Genomic DNA, 15,926 nt, shown 5'->3' on the forward strand with positions numbered 1-15,926 from the left:
ATAACCCAACTCTCCTCCTTTCCTCTCATTAATGCTTCCTCCAACCAGGTTCACTGACACTCCACACTTAAGTCTCTGTCTCTTGCTAGGGTCACTGAGCTGACTCCACTATCTGTGCTGCTCCTTTAAGGCGGCCACGGGCGGCCAGTTGAGAAATATGACTTGGAGGAGGGTGGCGCTTACACAAGCCCCGCCGGTGACTGACTGCCCATGTGAATGCAACCAAAGGACTCTGGAAAGTGACGAATCCAGATCAACGGGAACTGAATTCACCAGTCAACAGAATGCCCTCACCACCATGAAGACACCCTTCACCGGAATACTCATTTCTCGTGCCAATCAGATATGCTGAAATATTTATTTGGAGTTCCTCAAATAGCCAATTTTGACCGGTAAAGTTGATAGAGCAGTAGAATAGGTGCGTGTTTAAAGTTACATGAATGCGATTTTGTCTGTAATTTAAACAAATGTGTGTCATGTTATTGTAGTTCCGAAGTAGGCTAGTTTGCTTCCAGGGGCTTTGGACAGACGCGCCGCGCAACAGCGGCGGCCAAGGAGGATTCATCTCTGCTGTGCGCAATTACCGGAGGGCAGTAGGAGTCATCATATTACTTTGGTGACTTACTCATCCTTTCTTCTCCAGAGGACACCAAGCCGGTGTGACCATGCTTCAAAATGGGAACGCAAAGGAGAAACCGCTGCAAGCGCCGAAGGCTGAACCAGAGCCCGACTCCCCGGCGGAGCCCCCCAAACAGCTCGCTCCCACCGCCACCGACAGCAAGGACACGGACACGGACACGGAGTCCGCGCACTTCCCGATGCCCGTCTATCCGAAACTGGAGATAAAGCGCAACGCGGTGACGGACGATTATAAGATTTCCAGTCAGGTTCTGGGCTTGGGAATCAATGGCAAAGTTCTGGAGTGCTTCAATAAGAAGACTGGAGAGAAGTGCGCGCTGAAGGTACAGTATCCTGCATCACATGACAGATAGTGTACCTGTGTTATAACCGGGGATAGTGGAGGGCAAACCCACCGAAACTCAGTGTTATACCAAGTAAGCTTATATATTGTGGAAGTAAGCCTACAAACGACTGTAAGTTATATGAGGAAAGCGTCTTGTAAGGAAAAAACATCAATACCTTTCTGAAGATATAATTTACATATTATGCGTTATCATGATCAATGACTGGAGGTCAGTTTACCCTCCGTTTACTGTGATGTTTACGTCTACATCACTTTTAATGATAGCCTATGGAAACATCGGTGTTTGGCCCACTGTGTTCAAGATCAAAGACCTGTAAACTGGGTTGAGTTGCAAGTTACTGATTGAAGAACTTTGACCTTTATTGGAGTCTCTTATCAGATTTCTATCACAGGCAGAGACCTATATAGTCTTCATGTTAACATGCCTTGCCAAAAGTAACATAGGGGCCTACAGCAGCCATCTTTCTTTTTACACTTGTCTTATTATGATGGTGCAATAATCCTGCAGGCTCGTCCCTTGTGTGTGTGAGTGTGACTTGTGTACATACACGTCCAGGCTATGTAGGCCCACTGCTGCTCACATTGGACTTGTCATGTGCATGTTGTTGCCTCACATGCCTGCTGGACAGTGCTAAATGTGAGTGTGGGCTTCCTGGAGGGGGGTCTGGGCCTGTCATTGGATCAGATGCCAGTAAAGATGCACCCAGTCACCCGGCCATGTGCTGTGACATGTTATGCCGCTTCTGAGAGACACATGGATTTTGAGAGTGGGACTGTATTCCAGGAACAGTGGAAACTTTGGCATACCTACACACACGCATATGCATAGACACACACATACACGGGCCATCAAGCTGTCACCTGTCACCACCAGGCCACAGACACAGAGAGATTTTACTGGCTTACAGTAATCCAACTGGATCAGAGTCGCCAAACCGGGAAGCGGCAGTGTCACAACCAGAGCTGTGGAAGAAAGATAGCAGATGAGAAAGTGAGATAAACAGCAGTAGGAAATGGGAACGCACAGACCAAAGATGAGAGTCCAAGAGGGATGGGAGGATAGCATCATGGCAGAAAGAGGGAGAGAGGGAAACCAGGGAAACACTGTTATCGCTGAGAGAGGACAGCAGAGAGGATGATAAAATCTGAATCTTATGTGACTGGGAAACTTGCAAAATCTTCTGGCTCATTTCTGCATTAAATTGGATAATTTTTTAATGTTAGAGGCAAACTGATGGAAAGTACAGATATGATAAGAAAACACTATTTACGTGTGGACATCGTGAACAATGATGGCACTCGAGTGTGTTGTATTAAAGATCTTTATGTTGGCTGTTAAGAAACCGGCGTTGTGTATTCGTTGCTTAGGGTTGGCATCAAGCTGTGACAGTCTGTGCAGTCACATAACATGCCCACCCGTAACAGCGTTACCCGGTGCCTGACTGACTGTTCGCAGCTCCCACTGCCAGAGAGAGCCAGCAGCATGGCAGGGTGACCCCAGTGGAGCCAAAACACCATGGACCCACCACACACACACACACACACACACACACACACACACACACACACACACACACACACAACAAGACAAAACCCCCTCTCCTCTCTGAAGAACCTGTTTCAGGGTGTTGTTTCTCATAAAGGAAACAGTGAAGTGGCCTTTGTCAGCAGGGACACCCACCCACACCATGCCAAATAAAACACAAGGTGTGATTTGTGGTGGAAAGAAATGAATTCACCAAGTTGCTTTCTCCACTGTAGCTCCTAGCTTGTGTGTGTGTGTGTGTGTGTGTGTGTGTGTGTGTGTGTGTGTGTGTGTGTGTGTGTATTTGTTGGGTTGTAACTGGGATTGTACTGGAGCCAGTGACACTGTTTGTTGAGTGTGATTAAAAGCCACAGTTGCCTAGCAGTAGCCTCATACAGTCCTTTTTTTTTTACACTATTGGCACTCCTGCTAATTTATGACTGTCCCTACGTTTTTAATCACAAGGCAAATAGGCAGGTAGAGAGAGAGAGGAAATGATAGGGACTGAATGAAAGGGGGGGGGGGGGGGGGGGGGGGGGGTAGAGTTGACCAGCTCACTTGCTTTTTAATTAAGTGCGGCTCTGAGCGCTAAACATAATGGATGGATATACGTTTAATCCACTTTGCAGCAGACCTGGAGGGGAGCCATCCTTTTAATGTAATTCAATTACAGTTGTCAGGATTGTCTCGACTTCTCTGAGCGAGGATGAGGACCCGGGAAAGCCCGGTGTTGCAAGGCGCTTCTCCTCAGCGCTCCCACTCACTGTTAACGCCATTAGAAGCTCATATTTGGCAGGTGAATGTTCCATTTTAGAGTCATGCTGGTTTGGCTTCCGGCCGAGTCTGGTCGTCAGCCACACGGAGGGTTGACAAGCCACAGCTCCCTCTGTACAGGCTTCCATTCATAGTCAGAAGCTTGCCCTCGACTTGTTCGTGTGTCCTCGGTTTCCTCCTGCAGCCTCTGTGGTCAGCCCTTTGGCATGCTTGTGGTGCGTTTGGGTTTTCCTCTGTGACCCAGCGAGACCAAACTGTCGTGGTGAATCTCGACGGTTTGGTCAGACAGGAGGAGATCCTGTCTGTGAAACAGGGCTACGCAATAATTCAGCGTAACCGTTTATCATCTTTCAATAGAATCGTATTGTGAAGAAATAATGATATCGAGTTATCGCGATACACAGTTTTGTTGTCTAAATTAATGATAAAAACAAAATTATAATTAAAATCTCTCACTAAATGAAATCTGGAACAAATTGGGGTGTTATTTGAAAAGTAGAGTTTTTTCATGCTTTATATTACCATGCAGTTCAAGGCAGTGAACATCAATTTGATTTTGAATTTTAACGTGATTTTGCGTATTTTAGCAGATATCGAAATGTATATCGGTATCAAAATATTTTTTTAGGATTATCGTGATATTAATTTTGTCTCTGCCCTACTGTAAAAGCTGCGCTCAGACCCAGGATCGGTCAAGGCCGCCGGCGCTCTAAAAGCAGTTAATCAGTCTGAGAGGTTTGGTTTGATCCTTTGACTCTCAAGCTTCAGACGCTTGTTGTGCAGTTGAAGCTCATTATCGGCTTGCATGGTGGAAATGTGCTGCGGTAATGAGGCTTCAGAGGGTCCTGTGTAATGAAGGCAGTGGGAGATTTGGGTTATTTAACCTCACTCTTCACGAAACAATCCATCTTTTGTGGTTGAGGATCTTTCTAGCATTCAAAAGAGCTGGAAGTTGCCTCTGTATAGATTACTCCTGCACTCTCTGTAGCTTGCAATGCAATAGATATTCTCTAGTCTAGTGGGGGTAGTCAACAGGTATTTAAGGTCAGGGACTTTACTGACAAAGTTTTGTATATAGCACACATACAGTACACCTCTGCTGTCATGGAAAACTATGTAAAACTGCAATTTTGCTGTTTTTCCTAAAATGTATAGTGTCATTTGTATGTTGAGTGTGTTTTATGATTGTTGGGCCCTGTTAAAATTCCATTGTACAATTGTATAAAACTACATGATGGGAATTATGAGAACTTCAATCAAAACCAACACATACCAATCAGCTATGTTAAATATCATTATTAATTTGATGGAGACTAAGGCATTTGAGATCCTTTAGTGACTTTAATGGCTATATCATTATTGCAATACAAAGCAGGTATAGAATAATAATTAAAGGACTCGCAGCAATCGGCACCCTCAGCAGTTTTGGGGTTTGTGGGCGATATAAATTTCAGAATCATATTATTGTGACTCCATCATCTCTCACACTGCCAGTCTGACTAGGACGCATATCAGCTCTCACTGATTTACTGTGTACCACTTCCTAGTCCAGTCCACTTCACTGTAGACTTTATGACCAGTGCTTTATTGGTATGGGTTGTAAAGGGAAAGTAAGGACATGCAGCCTTTTTATCAAGACAGATAGTCCAGCGCTCCGACAGCCTTCAAGACTTAATAGAAGATAAACATTCAGCAATCTGCAGTGTGTGTGTGTGTGTGTGTGTGCGTGTGAGAGAGAGATACTGGAGTGATACAGATTTAACCTGTCTCAGTGCCTGTGCTGTGTCTGTTACAGCTGCTGGGGAAAGAGATCTGATTGGTTTAGAGGAGTATGAGGATGTGGTTGATTGGTTTAGAGCGGGATCAGGGACAGGTGTGCTTTTGTGTGTGTCTGCAGAGGACACACACATAATGTCGTCTTGCATTAGAAACGAGTCCATGAGTAGATTAACTCTCTCTCTCTCTCTCTCTCTCTCTCTCTTTCTCCCCCTTTGTGTTTTTCTATTTAATCTTAACAGTCCTCTTTTATTATAGCCAATTCTCTGTCAATACAGGAAATTAAGGGAATGGGTTCACATGCTGTCTACTCTGATTAAGGTCATAAGAGAAGCCATAAATGGTTACCTTGACTTAACAGAAACAAACCCGCCCACTACCTTGCTCAGAGCCAAGCTGAAAGCTTTTAGTTTTAACCACAGTAAAGTCATGGCAGCTCCGTGGGTGATTGAATAAAATAGTGTGTATACAGTAGTAGTAGTAGAGTAGGCAAATAAGCCACCGGAAGCCCTCAACTTCCACTTTCAACACCCTGCCTTGAAACACAACACATGGCCTGCCTTCCTCTTTCACATTATCAAGCAAAAGCACAGCTATTCTCTGTTGTTTGGAGCTGTAATTACAGTTCTAGGTTACTTCTGTTCTGACTAGCCCTGTCTGAATAGACACACCGGACTTCCCCAATCTCACTCTGAAACTTACAAAAAAAGTACTTCACTTCCACCCACAGAAGTGAAACTTAACTTCGGTAAATATTCCATTCACATTTTCCCCAATACAGAATCCAGACTCGGCGTGGCTTTAGTGTGCGAGTCCGCGCCACGTCGTCCATGCGTCTGCGGCTGGGCCGGCCTCGTGAACAGGCAGGACACCGCTCCATCACTGTCAGGTCCCAAAATACACTCTGTAGACGTGTGCTATGTCAAGGTCCGCCACCTGCTCTGGGTGCGTGTGTGTGTGTGTGCGTGCGCGCGCTTCTCCAGTGCTCACTGCTCACGTGTGTCCTTCGTGTCGTGGGGCCAAGCTGTCTTCAGGACTGTGTGTGTGCTCAGCTTACACTTAAGGGACCAGTGAAGACAGTCAGAAGTGATGGCTTTGTCAAGGGCACTTCTGAATGGCCGGTCAGACACGTGGAATTAAGTTTGAATATCCAAGAAATGGGAGAGTTTTACAGGACAGAGTGAAGGGTGCCTCGGTTCAAGTTAGCCCACATGGCTCCTTAGCTAGAGTCATAAACAGATGAGCCTGTCATTGAAAATTAAAATTCATAAATCATTTTCTCTGTCTTCTGTCTCTGCCAGATTCTCTATGACAGTCCCAAGGCCAGGCGAGAGGTGGAGCTCCACTGGCGAGTATCAGGCGGGCCGTACATCGTTCGCATTCTCAGCCTGTATGAGAACATGCACCATGGGAAGAAGTGCCTGCTCATCATCATGGAGTGGTAAGGGTTACTTTCACTACATTACCCACAATCCTCTCACACTGGCCTGAAGGCTTTCCCTGACAACCACTGAGCATACATTCAAAGCAAAAGTACCTGCTGTGTTACATGGATATAATCTGGCTTCAAGCATAGTTTCAAACTGTTTCTGACACAAAAATGTTTCCGCCACGTTGAGAAGGTTAAAGGTTATCGTTCAGTTACGACTCGGAAACTCGGGAAGCGAAGGTTTCTCTGACCTTCTGACGCCATCGTCACTGAACACTGAGCATAGCTGCTAAAGGTCAGACAGTCATACGACTTGGCATGTCTGTGGAGACAAAGTGAAGACATCTGTGCTGATGGTGAGATAGAGGGATATAATTCCATCTGGGCCTCACATGTCATGCCAGACTCTCCATAATAATACCCTGAGTGACTCCAATGACAATACTATAAGCTCAGGGTGTGTGTGTGTGTGCGTGTATGTGGTCGGACTCTGTCCCTTTTACTGCCTGCAGTCGAGACTTGTGAATGTGAAACAGGAAAAGTAATAATTCAGTGGAAAAGAGAGAAACCACACAAGGTGTCAGCTGACAAATGATACATTAACTTTCATCTGTTCATGGGAATTTTAAACACTGACTAATAGGTGAGGGCGTTATCTTTTCTCATCGTCACATTTAGCGAAGCAGCAACAACTTGCGGTTTGTGTTGTGACCTCGTGTGTGTGTGGTTGTGTGTGTGTCCTCTCGGTAATCTCTCACTTCTGTCAGCTACTTCCTGTTTGAGCGAGAGGGGGACAGTAGAGAGGAGAAGCAGAGAAGAGATTCAGAGTCTTGTACACGGTCACACTTTCCCTTTCCGTCCCTGTGTCTAATCCACTTCACACTCACACATTTTCCATGGAATAGAAGGGAGAGGTTCTTAGTGTCAGGCGTCAGGGCCGGCGGTTACATATGTGTTTGTTAGTGTGGAGTAGGAAGAGAGAAAACAAAACATTTGCTTAGTAATGTTTTTGGTGGTGGGATTGTGTGGGTTTTTTTTAAACTGTTAAGTTAACAGTTTTTTTAAACTGTTAAGTTAAAATGTTAAGTTTTTTAAACTGTTAAGGTAACAATTTTTTCTCAAAATAGATAAATCACATTTTAGAGTGAAAAAAAAAAAACTTGTTTTTTTCCCCCGAAAAAATTGTAATCACAGGTGCTACATATAACATTTTTAAACCATAATATATTATATATATATAATTGTGATACCTTGGTATAATTATTGTAGACAAATGAGACCATAGTCAAGATGATTGATATCCTCTATCACTCACTATTGGTACTATTGGCAAACTATTGTTTCTCAAAATTAAGACCACATTTCCCATAAACCCCACTGAGGATGTTGCTACTTCTTCCCCACCCCGGTGTCCTCCATGTGTTTGTTTTCTCTTTGGTTTTACTGAAGAGGATAAACATGTTGGAAGCGATTTGTCCATCGGCATTTCACTCCACCTGCCATTGCCAGAAACTTTAGCTCAGTTTGTACTGGAAGAACAGCACCCTCTTCCTGTTCTGTGCCATAAAACAATACAGCATATTTCCCACAAAAATCTAATCTGGTGGCACACCAATCTTGCAGGCAATGGTAATTATAGTAATGTCTCAAAATGAATGGTAATGATTTATTGATGTTAAAATGCTACATGTAGCACCTTTAATTAATCACAGTTGATGTGTTTGTGTCATTCAGTTGAAATTACTTGACACCCTGGAGTGCCATTTGTACAGTAGGTGAGCTGTCTGTCCATGTGTCCAGTATGCAGGGAGGAGAGCTGTTCAGCCGGATCCAGGCCAGAGGAGACCAGGCCTTCACTGAGAAAGGTGAGGACTGATAGAGGGATGGATAAAGAATCAAGGGATAAAGGAGAATAAAGCCTGCACCATTATTCCCAGGGAAGAATGATTTAAGACAGAATTCTTGGAGAACAGTAGACAGGAACAAACAGAATAGGACAGAATACAATATAACTGCTTTTTTCCTTTGTGTTACAACATCTCTGTTTGATTCATCTTTAGCATTGTAGTGTGTAGATCTGAGAGAGCGTGTTCTCCTCTCTCCTCCCAGAGGGATCAGAGATAATGAGGGACATCGGCACGGCCATAGAGTTCCTCCACAACGTGAACATCGCGCACAGAGACATCAAGGTGTGCCGGGATGCAAATCACGCAGTAATACAATAATGCTCCGTTCTGGGCTCAGTCAGTGAAATGTTGACTAACAGTAAATCCTTTTTCTCCTCCTTCCCCAGCCGGAGAATCTGCTGTACACCAATAAAGACAGCAACGGAGTCCTCAAACTGACCGACTTTGGCTTCGCTAAGGAGACCACGCTACACAACCCTCTGCAGACCCCCTGCTACACGCCATACTATGTGGGTGAGTTCCAATATGTTATTTTCCAAAGACATGTTGGCATGCTGGCAGATTCACTGTTTGTGGTAAGGCTAGGAAATAGTGTAATGTATTTTGTACATGCTATATCATGAGAAACAACGTGGAGTTATTTTTGCCTACGTTGTGTAACTCTACTCTCCATCTACACGTTTGTATTTCTGTATGTGTATGTATTGCCGTCGATAAGCTCCTGAGGTTTTGGGCCCCGAGAAATATGACAAATCATGTGACATGTGGTCTCTGGGCGTCATCATGTATATCCTGTGAGTACTCTGTGTGTGTGTGTGTGTGTGTGTGTTGGCAATGCACACGGGTGTCAGTACACATGTTCTCGTGTGATGTACAGTATATGTGAATACCTTCAAATTGAGTGCAGTTACGTGTCTTCTTTCAGGTTTTAAAATGACTGTCTGTCTCTCTCCATCTCTCTCTCCATTCTGCAGGCTGTGTGGCTTCCCTCCGTTTTACTCCAACACCGGCCAAGCCATTTCCCCGGGGATGAAGAGGAGGATCAGGATGGGCCAGTACGAGTTCCCCAACCCCGAGTGGGCTGAGGTGTCACAGGAAGGTGAGACTATAGGTGTCCGTCCCCCTTCCACCTTGCAATACAGCATTGGCTTAAGTACTGGACAAAATAATTGAATTCTTCACACACCAGCAGGGGGTGTGTTATCGTCTGGGATTGGTCTAAAATATCACATGATTGGTTGTTTTGCCTTGTGGGAAAGCACAGCCATTTCCTTTTCCAATGAATTGCCTCTGTTTACATCTCCATAAACATGTGTGTATACTGTGTATGAGTATACACAAATTTGTATGCAGCGATGTGTGTGACTGGTTTGTTTACAGGCAACATCCCAACAGCCCATACACGCTCACTCCTGCACACACACACTTTGGTTGCATTTGGTTGGGGACCACACTTACACACTCATGTGTTGACAAATTGACACGCCCCAGACCCCTCCACCACCTGCTCACAGTACACCTTCGTAAGCTGTAGTAAAGGCAAGAGATAGCAGCTGGAAATGTGGCAGAGAGTCCGGTGGATCACAGAGACGGGGACATCGGCCAACTGGTGTCTCCTTCCAAAACAGAGGCCATGACAGAGGATGGGGTTCGCCTCTTCAGCCAAGAGAACTCACTGCCACTGCATGTGCACACTATCATATTTCTATCTTTCAGTCCGTCCGTCCCTCTTTCTCGCAAATAGTCCCATTCTCTGTGTAAGTAGGCCAGCCTGTCCCTCACACCAGGAACAATCGTGACTTTGAGAGACACTAGATTTGCGTGTACGTGTACGTGTGTGTGTGTGTGTGTGTTACTGAATACTGATGCTTATCATTGGCTTTGCTCTCCCAGCAAAAGACTTGATCCACCAGCTACTGAAGACAGACCCTAATGAGAGAATGACCATCACTCAGTTCATGAACCACCCCTGGATCAGTGTGAGTTTGTGTGTGTGTGTGTGTGTGTGTGTGTGTACAAATATACAAAATATATTTGCATGTATTACATCATCTGTTTAGTATAGCTACATGTTGTGCACTTGTACCTCTTCCTGTTTATCAAGTACGTCTGAGCGTTTGTATGTGCATATCTGTGTGTGCGTGTATTTATGCATGCAAATATGTCTAAGCTGTGTGTGTTTGCGCACTGCAGAAGTCCATGGTGGTTCCTTCCACTCCGCTGCACACCACCCGGGTCCTGACCGAGGACAGGGAGATGTGGGACGATGTCAAGGTCAGAAACGCGGCAACACTGACCCCCTCTGGTCAGACACTGACATTACACCTCCTCACTGCTCTACCGAGGCTCTGGGAAGGCCCAACATAAACAGATGATTACTACATGAAGTTGTTCCATATAGAAAACTGAGATTGTATGAGTGAATGAATGAATGAATGAATGGCAAACTAATTTTTGAAAAGTTGTGAAAATAGAGGATTATTCAATTCAATTCAATTCAAATTTATTTGTATAGCACCATCTCATACAAAAGCAGTTCAAAGTGCTTTACATAAAAACAGAATAAAACAGCAGAAATGTGCAAATAAACAGAAACATCCATGCATACATACACATAAAAACACATATAGCCTACATACACACATACAAACAAACATAATGTACAAATACAGTGTGTTCATTTAAGAAAATGCTCGAGTGAAAAGGAAGGTCTTTAGTTTGGTTTTGAAAGAACACAGTGTTGGAGCAAGTCTAAGATCAGCAGGCAAACTGTTCCATTCTTTAGGTGCATAAATACTGAATGCCATCTCACCAGACTTTGAAAGTGCTCTAGGCACATGGAGGAGATTTCCACCTTGTGACCGGAGAGATCTGCTGGGGTTATAAACTCACAGCATGTCTGAGATGTACTGTGGAGCCAGACCAGCAAGTGCTTTGTAAACCAACAGAAGGATTTTGAATTTTATTCTGAGGACTGGAGTTATATGGTCTGATCTTTTTGTCCTGGTAAGAACTCGTGTGGCTGAGTTCTGGATAAGTTGTAACCTATGGATTGTTTTGTTTGAAAGACCGATAAACAGAGAATTGCAATAATCCAGCCTGCTCATGACAAATGCATGAGTTTCTCTGAGTCAGATTGGGAAAGAAAGGCTCTGATTCTGGAAATGTTTCTGAGTTGGAAAAAGGCAACCTTGGTGATGCCGTGTGATATGATCCTTAAAGCTGAGTTCGCCATCCATGGTAACTCCTAGGTTTTTAATCTGGTCACTTGTTTTTAGTGATCTGGACTCCAGGTACTCGCAGACTAACTGTCTCTGGGCTTTAGGACCCACAACCAAAATCTCAGTTTTCTCCCTGTTCAGCTGAAGGAAGTTTGCTGCCATCCAGTGGTTGATTTCTTCCAAGCAGCTGACTAGGGAGTTTATGGGTTGGAAGTCATCAGTGGATAGTGAGATGAGAAGCTGCGTGTCATCGGCATAATTATGGTAGCTGATGTTATGTTTGCTGATAATGTAACCAAGGGGAAGCATATATAGGTTGAATAGGAGAGGACCCAGGATGGAGCCCTGCGGGACCCCACACAGTAATTTGTGTCTGCTGGAGTGGAAGTCCCCAAGTGTGACTATGAAATTGCGATTTTGCAGGTAGGACTCAAACCACTGAAGAACCGTGCCAGACAGACCCACCCAGTTTCTTAGCCTTTCCAGCAGGATCCCATGATCCACTGTGTCAAATGCAGAGCTTAGGTCTAGTATTGGGAGTCTAGTATAGGAGTATTAGGACTGAGGTTTTTTTGTTGTCTGTGTTGATCCTCATGTCATTAACAACTTTTAAAAGAGCAGTTTCTGTGCTATGAGACGTGCAGAAGCCAGACTGGAATTTGTCATAAATATTATTATCTGTGACATAGCAGTTTAGTTGCTGATATACAACCTTCTCAATGATCTTACTCAGGAAGGTGAGGTTGGAGATTGGCCTACAGTTGCTAAGTGCATTTGGGTCCAGGTTATTCTTTTTTAGAAGTGGTCTAATAGCAGCAGTTTTCATGCAATGGGGAAAGATACCAGTCTGGAGAGAACAGTTTACTATTGACAGGATGTCATCTGTTAAAAAATTAAAAACAGATTTAAAAAAGGATGCTGGAAATGGATCAAGGTGGCTGGTAGAGGACTTAAGTCGATTTATAGCATCAGTGAGATCTAGGTCTACAGTGGAGAAATGCTTGAGGCCGTTGGCACGCAGTGGTGGAGGTATGTCATAGTTAGCAGTGAAGTTAGCAATTGGGATATTGCCCCTGATGTTAAGAATTTTGGCGTTAAAAAATGATGCAAATTCATTGCATTTGGCGGTTGAGAAAGTATCAGAAGAAACAGCAGGGGAGGGGCTAATGAGTTTATTAATGGTTGAGAAAAGGTGTTTTGAATCGTTTCTGTGGGCGTCGATAAGAGTTGAGAAGAATTCTTTTCTGGCCTGTTTCAAGCTTCTGTTGTAGTTCCTAAGGGTGTTTTTGAAGATGTCCCGGTCAACGTGCAGCATGTGCATGATTCCCTGACTGCCACAAGGGGGAAGCAGTTGTCAGAGACGGGACTGTATCAGTTTATTCCCTCCACACGTCTTAAATATGTAACATACCTGAACACAAAAGGAGCTCATCTTTCCCAAGCCATTCTTCTAACATTATATTCATTTCAATCTAGCCACCCAAGTCATTCTCCTTGGTTCGCACATTTGTAGCACCATGACCCCTGTGTACCTGTGTATAGTATGTAATTGTCCTCAAAACTGCATTGATTAGTCAAAATCCCTTGGATATTGACGGTTTCAGTGCAGAACTCCTGCAGATAGATCTATATCTCTGTTCCTCCATAAGAAACTTTAGAACCTTATTTTTACATTTGGAAAGACATGCACACTCTTCACTGCCTATTTCGGTGTCAAATGGCATACCTTACCTTAAAGAATTGTGCTTGAGGAAACACTGTTTGCTCAGTTCAAGTCACTGTAGGGTGAATTCCCCAGTACAAAATGTATGAATTGGGCAATCACATATTTTTCCAATCGCTGGAAACATGAGCATAGTTCAAGAAGAGACACATTCCTTCGTAACAGCTGAATGGGCAGGTTTGAAAAAGATATGAATGGTGTGAAATAGCCAGTCACCAAAACAATGGCCACTGGTTTCTACAGATTACAGCAAGTAAGTTACAGGAAGAAAATCATGCATAGCACACCAGAATAACCACATATCACAATGTCCGAAAAATGACAGGTTAAAATTATTTTTCTTCAGACATATCAGTTTCTGGAGTATGAATTACACCAGACTACTGGTCTCCAGTCATCTACCATGGAGGACCAAGAGTTTGGTCATTTTTGTGCCCGGGGTTGTAGCAATTGACTCCAGTCTCCAGACCACTTGTCTGACATCTTAGACCATTTCTGACAGTTTTGGGTCTGTTTTGACTCAGACTTGTCTTGGTCTCGGCCACTTTTGTATGTTGACGGCTATTTAAAAATGTTCAAAGACACATTTGTCCTCCACCTGATCCACCTGCTAATTTTCTCCCTAGCACTACAAACAATTTAAGGGATTATACCTGTGTATAGTATCTAACGGTCCTCAAACTTCTATGCATTAATTAGTCAAAAGTTGAAGGTTTCAGTGCAGAGCTCCTGCAGATAGATCTAGATCTCTACTCCCTAAGAAACTAATTAAACATTATTTTTACATTTGGAAAGACATGCACACTCTTTATTGCCTATTTCGGTGTTAAATGGGACATGATTTGCTCTGGTCTCGGTCGAAGGTGTGCTCATTAGTGACATAAGCTGGAGTAGTGTTTGGTTGGAATAAAAACCTGCAGACTCTCGGCCCTCCATGGCACATAATTGGAGTCCACTGCACTTAAAGGATAAGTTTGGTGATTTCGGACCGATATATAATTTGTCTCTTACATACTACCTGGTTGAAACGGTGAGCTGCGTTGCTAGGCCTCTTGCTGCTAACAATGAGTCCAAATGGGGTTTGTGAAAATATCTCCAAAAAAGCCATTTGTAGGCTCCAAAGGGGAGTTTGACTAATCAAGAAATCACAGAACTATTTTTCTCTGCCGCAGCACAGTCTGCTGTGGGGTGAAAGTGTGTTACTGGCGGCGTGATCTAGTCAGGTCAGGCTGTAAACAGTAGAGTTTGGTAGACGACTATCCACTGAGTGGAAATGGTGCGGTGCTGCTGCTTTCCGGGCTTTTTTGGAGATATCTTGACAAACTTTTGGACTCATTGTTAGCAGCAAGAGGCAACGGAGCTCGCCATTTCCACCGACAGCTGACTCTGGAGCCAATATGCTCTGTGGGTCCAAGTCCTACAGATACTGTATGTAAGAGACAAATTATATATAGATCCAAAATCGCGAACTTGTCCTTTAACTAACACACTCTCCTCCTCAGCTATACCTGATCCCCTGCTCTGTCTCTTACAGGAGGAGATGACCAGCGCTCTGGCCACCATGCGTGTAGACTACGACCAGGTGAAGATCAAAGACCTGGACACTTCCAGCAACCCGCTGCTCAACAAGAGGCGCAAGAAGGCCGCGGCCGGGGGCAAGAGCGGAGGCACCGTCTGCCAAAGTCAGTGAGAGGCCGAGGACGGTCGGTAGAGAGAATCCCCGGAACAGCCAACGATGTGGAAGAGAAGCTCGGAAGAGGGAGGGAAATTTGACTTTTGCAGAAGAGTTGAGAGGGCAGGAAGATTCAGAAACCTGTTTAGGACTCTAGAGAGACTGGACGGGGAGAAAGTCTTCCCTGGAATAGAGGAGTAGTGGTGGAGAGGCAGGGGAAGGTGCTGTTAGGGAACAACAACAACGTCAGAGACGTTTATAGGACATACGGAGAAGTGCTATTGCCTGTCTCCTCCTCAACAGGCCTGCTCACTGTGGGACTATCTGTTTTTACTCATTGTTTTTATAGATGTATGTGTGTGATTTTTAGATCCTGCAGATCAGGTGTATATGGGTGTGTCTGTGTGCGTTTGTATGAGAGTGTGTGTGCCTACAGTAAGTATTTGCAATGATAATTGTCTTGTGTATTTGTGTGCTGGATTGCCTATTTCAGGTCTCTTTTCTTAACCATGCACTAGTGAGCAGATCACACATGCACACACAGACAAACACACAGCCAATTTAAGACAGTACAGTAAATAAACCATCTGTGGGCGGACTGTGACACGAGAACACTCTAGATTACCTGTGTTGTCTTAATATTGTCTGTCTTTTGCTCCCTTCCTTTCAGGGATTAAAGCAAAGTCTGGAACTGCTTGTCTTGTCAGTTACTTTGCATTTATAAGTCCATGACGTCTTGTGTTGGCAAACTAAAAAAGGGAAGCACATCTCTAAAAACCATCTAGAAATGTTATGAACTTATTTCATCATTGAAAGAGGAAATGCAGTGTCCATAATGACCTACAGATCAACTTGCCGGAGTGTGTTCCACTGCGACAATAACAAAACGGCCTCACCCACACAACCACGTGGTG

The 15,926-nt window shown here is 44.2% G+C and overlaps 1 protein-coding gene across 1 annotated transcript; it reads left to right on the top strand.

Annotated features, from left to right (window-relative positions):
- Positions 1 to 257: 257 nt before the first annotated feature.
- Positions 258 to 15,703, top strand: mapkapk3 (MAPK activated protein kinase 3). The gene is made up of 10 exons (XM_071918816.2): positions 258 to 962; positions 6,362 to 6,501; positions 8,290 to 8,354; positions 8,599 to 8,678; positions 8,783 to 8,909; positions 9,115 to 9,190; positions 9,371 to 9,495; positions 10,290 to 10,375; positions 10,590 to 10,670; positions 14,875 to 15,703. The coding sequence occupies exons 1-10, from the start codon at positions 666 to 668 to the stop codon at positions 15,028 to 15,030; spliced, it is 1,233 nt and encodes a 410-aa protein (XP_071774917.1). The 5' UTR covers positions 258 to 665; the 3' UTR covers positions 15,031 to 15,703.
- Positions 15,704 to 15,926: the final 223 nt, after the last annotated feature.

This window comes from Centroberyx gerrardi, chromosome 5 (genome assembly GCF_048128805.1).
Source record: "Centroberyx gerrardi isolate f3 chromosome 5, fCenGer3.hap1.cur.20231027, whole genome shotgun sequence".
In the NCBI taxonomy this organism is placed as follows: domain Eukaryota; kingdom Metazoa; phylum Chordata; class Actinopteri; order Beryciformes; family Berycidae; genus Centroberyx; species Centroberyx gerrardi.

Excerpts from the sequence above, each read along its gene's own strand:
- mapkapk3 (XM_071918816.2), top strand. The coding sequence starts at position 666 with ATGCTTCAAAATGGGAACGCAAAGGAGAAACCGCTGCAAGCGCCGAAG. Across the intron at positions 8,910-9,114 it reads CTACACGCCATACTATGTGG|CTCCTGAGGTTTTGGGCCCC; the intron begins GTGAGTTCCAAT and ends GCCGTCGATAAG. Across the intron at positions 10,671-14,874 it reads AGATGTGGGACGATGTCAAG|GAGGAGATGACCAGCGCTCT; the intron begins GTCAGAAACGCG and ends TGTCTCTTACAG.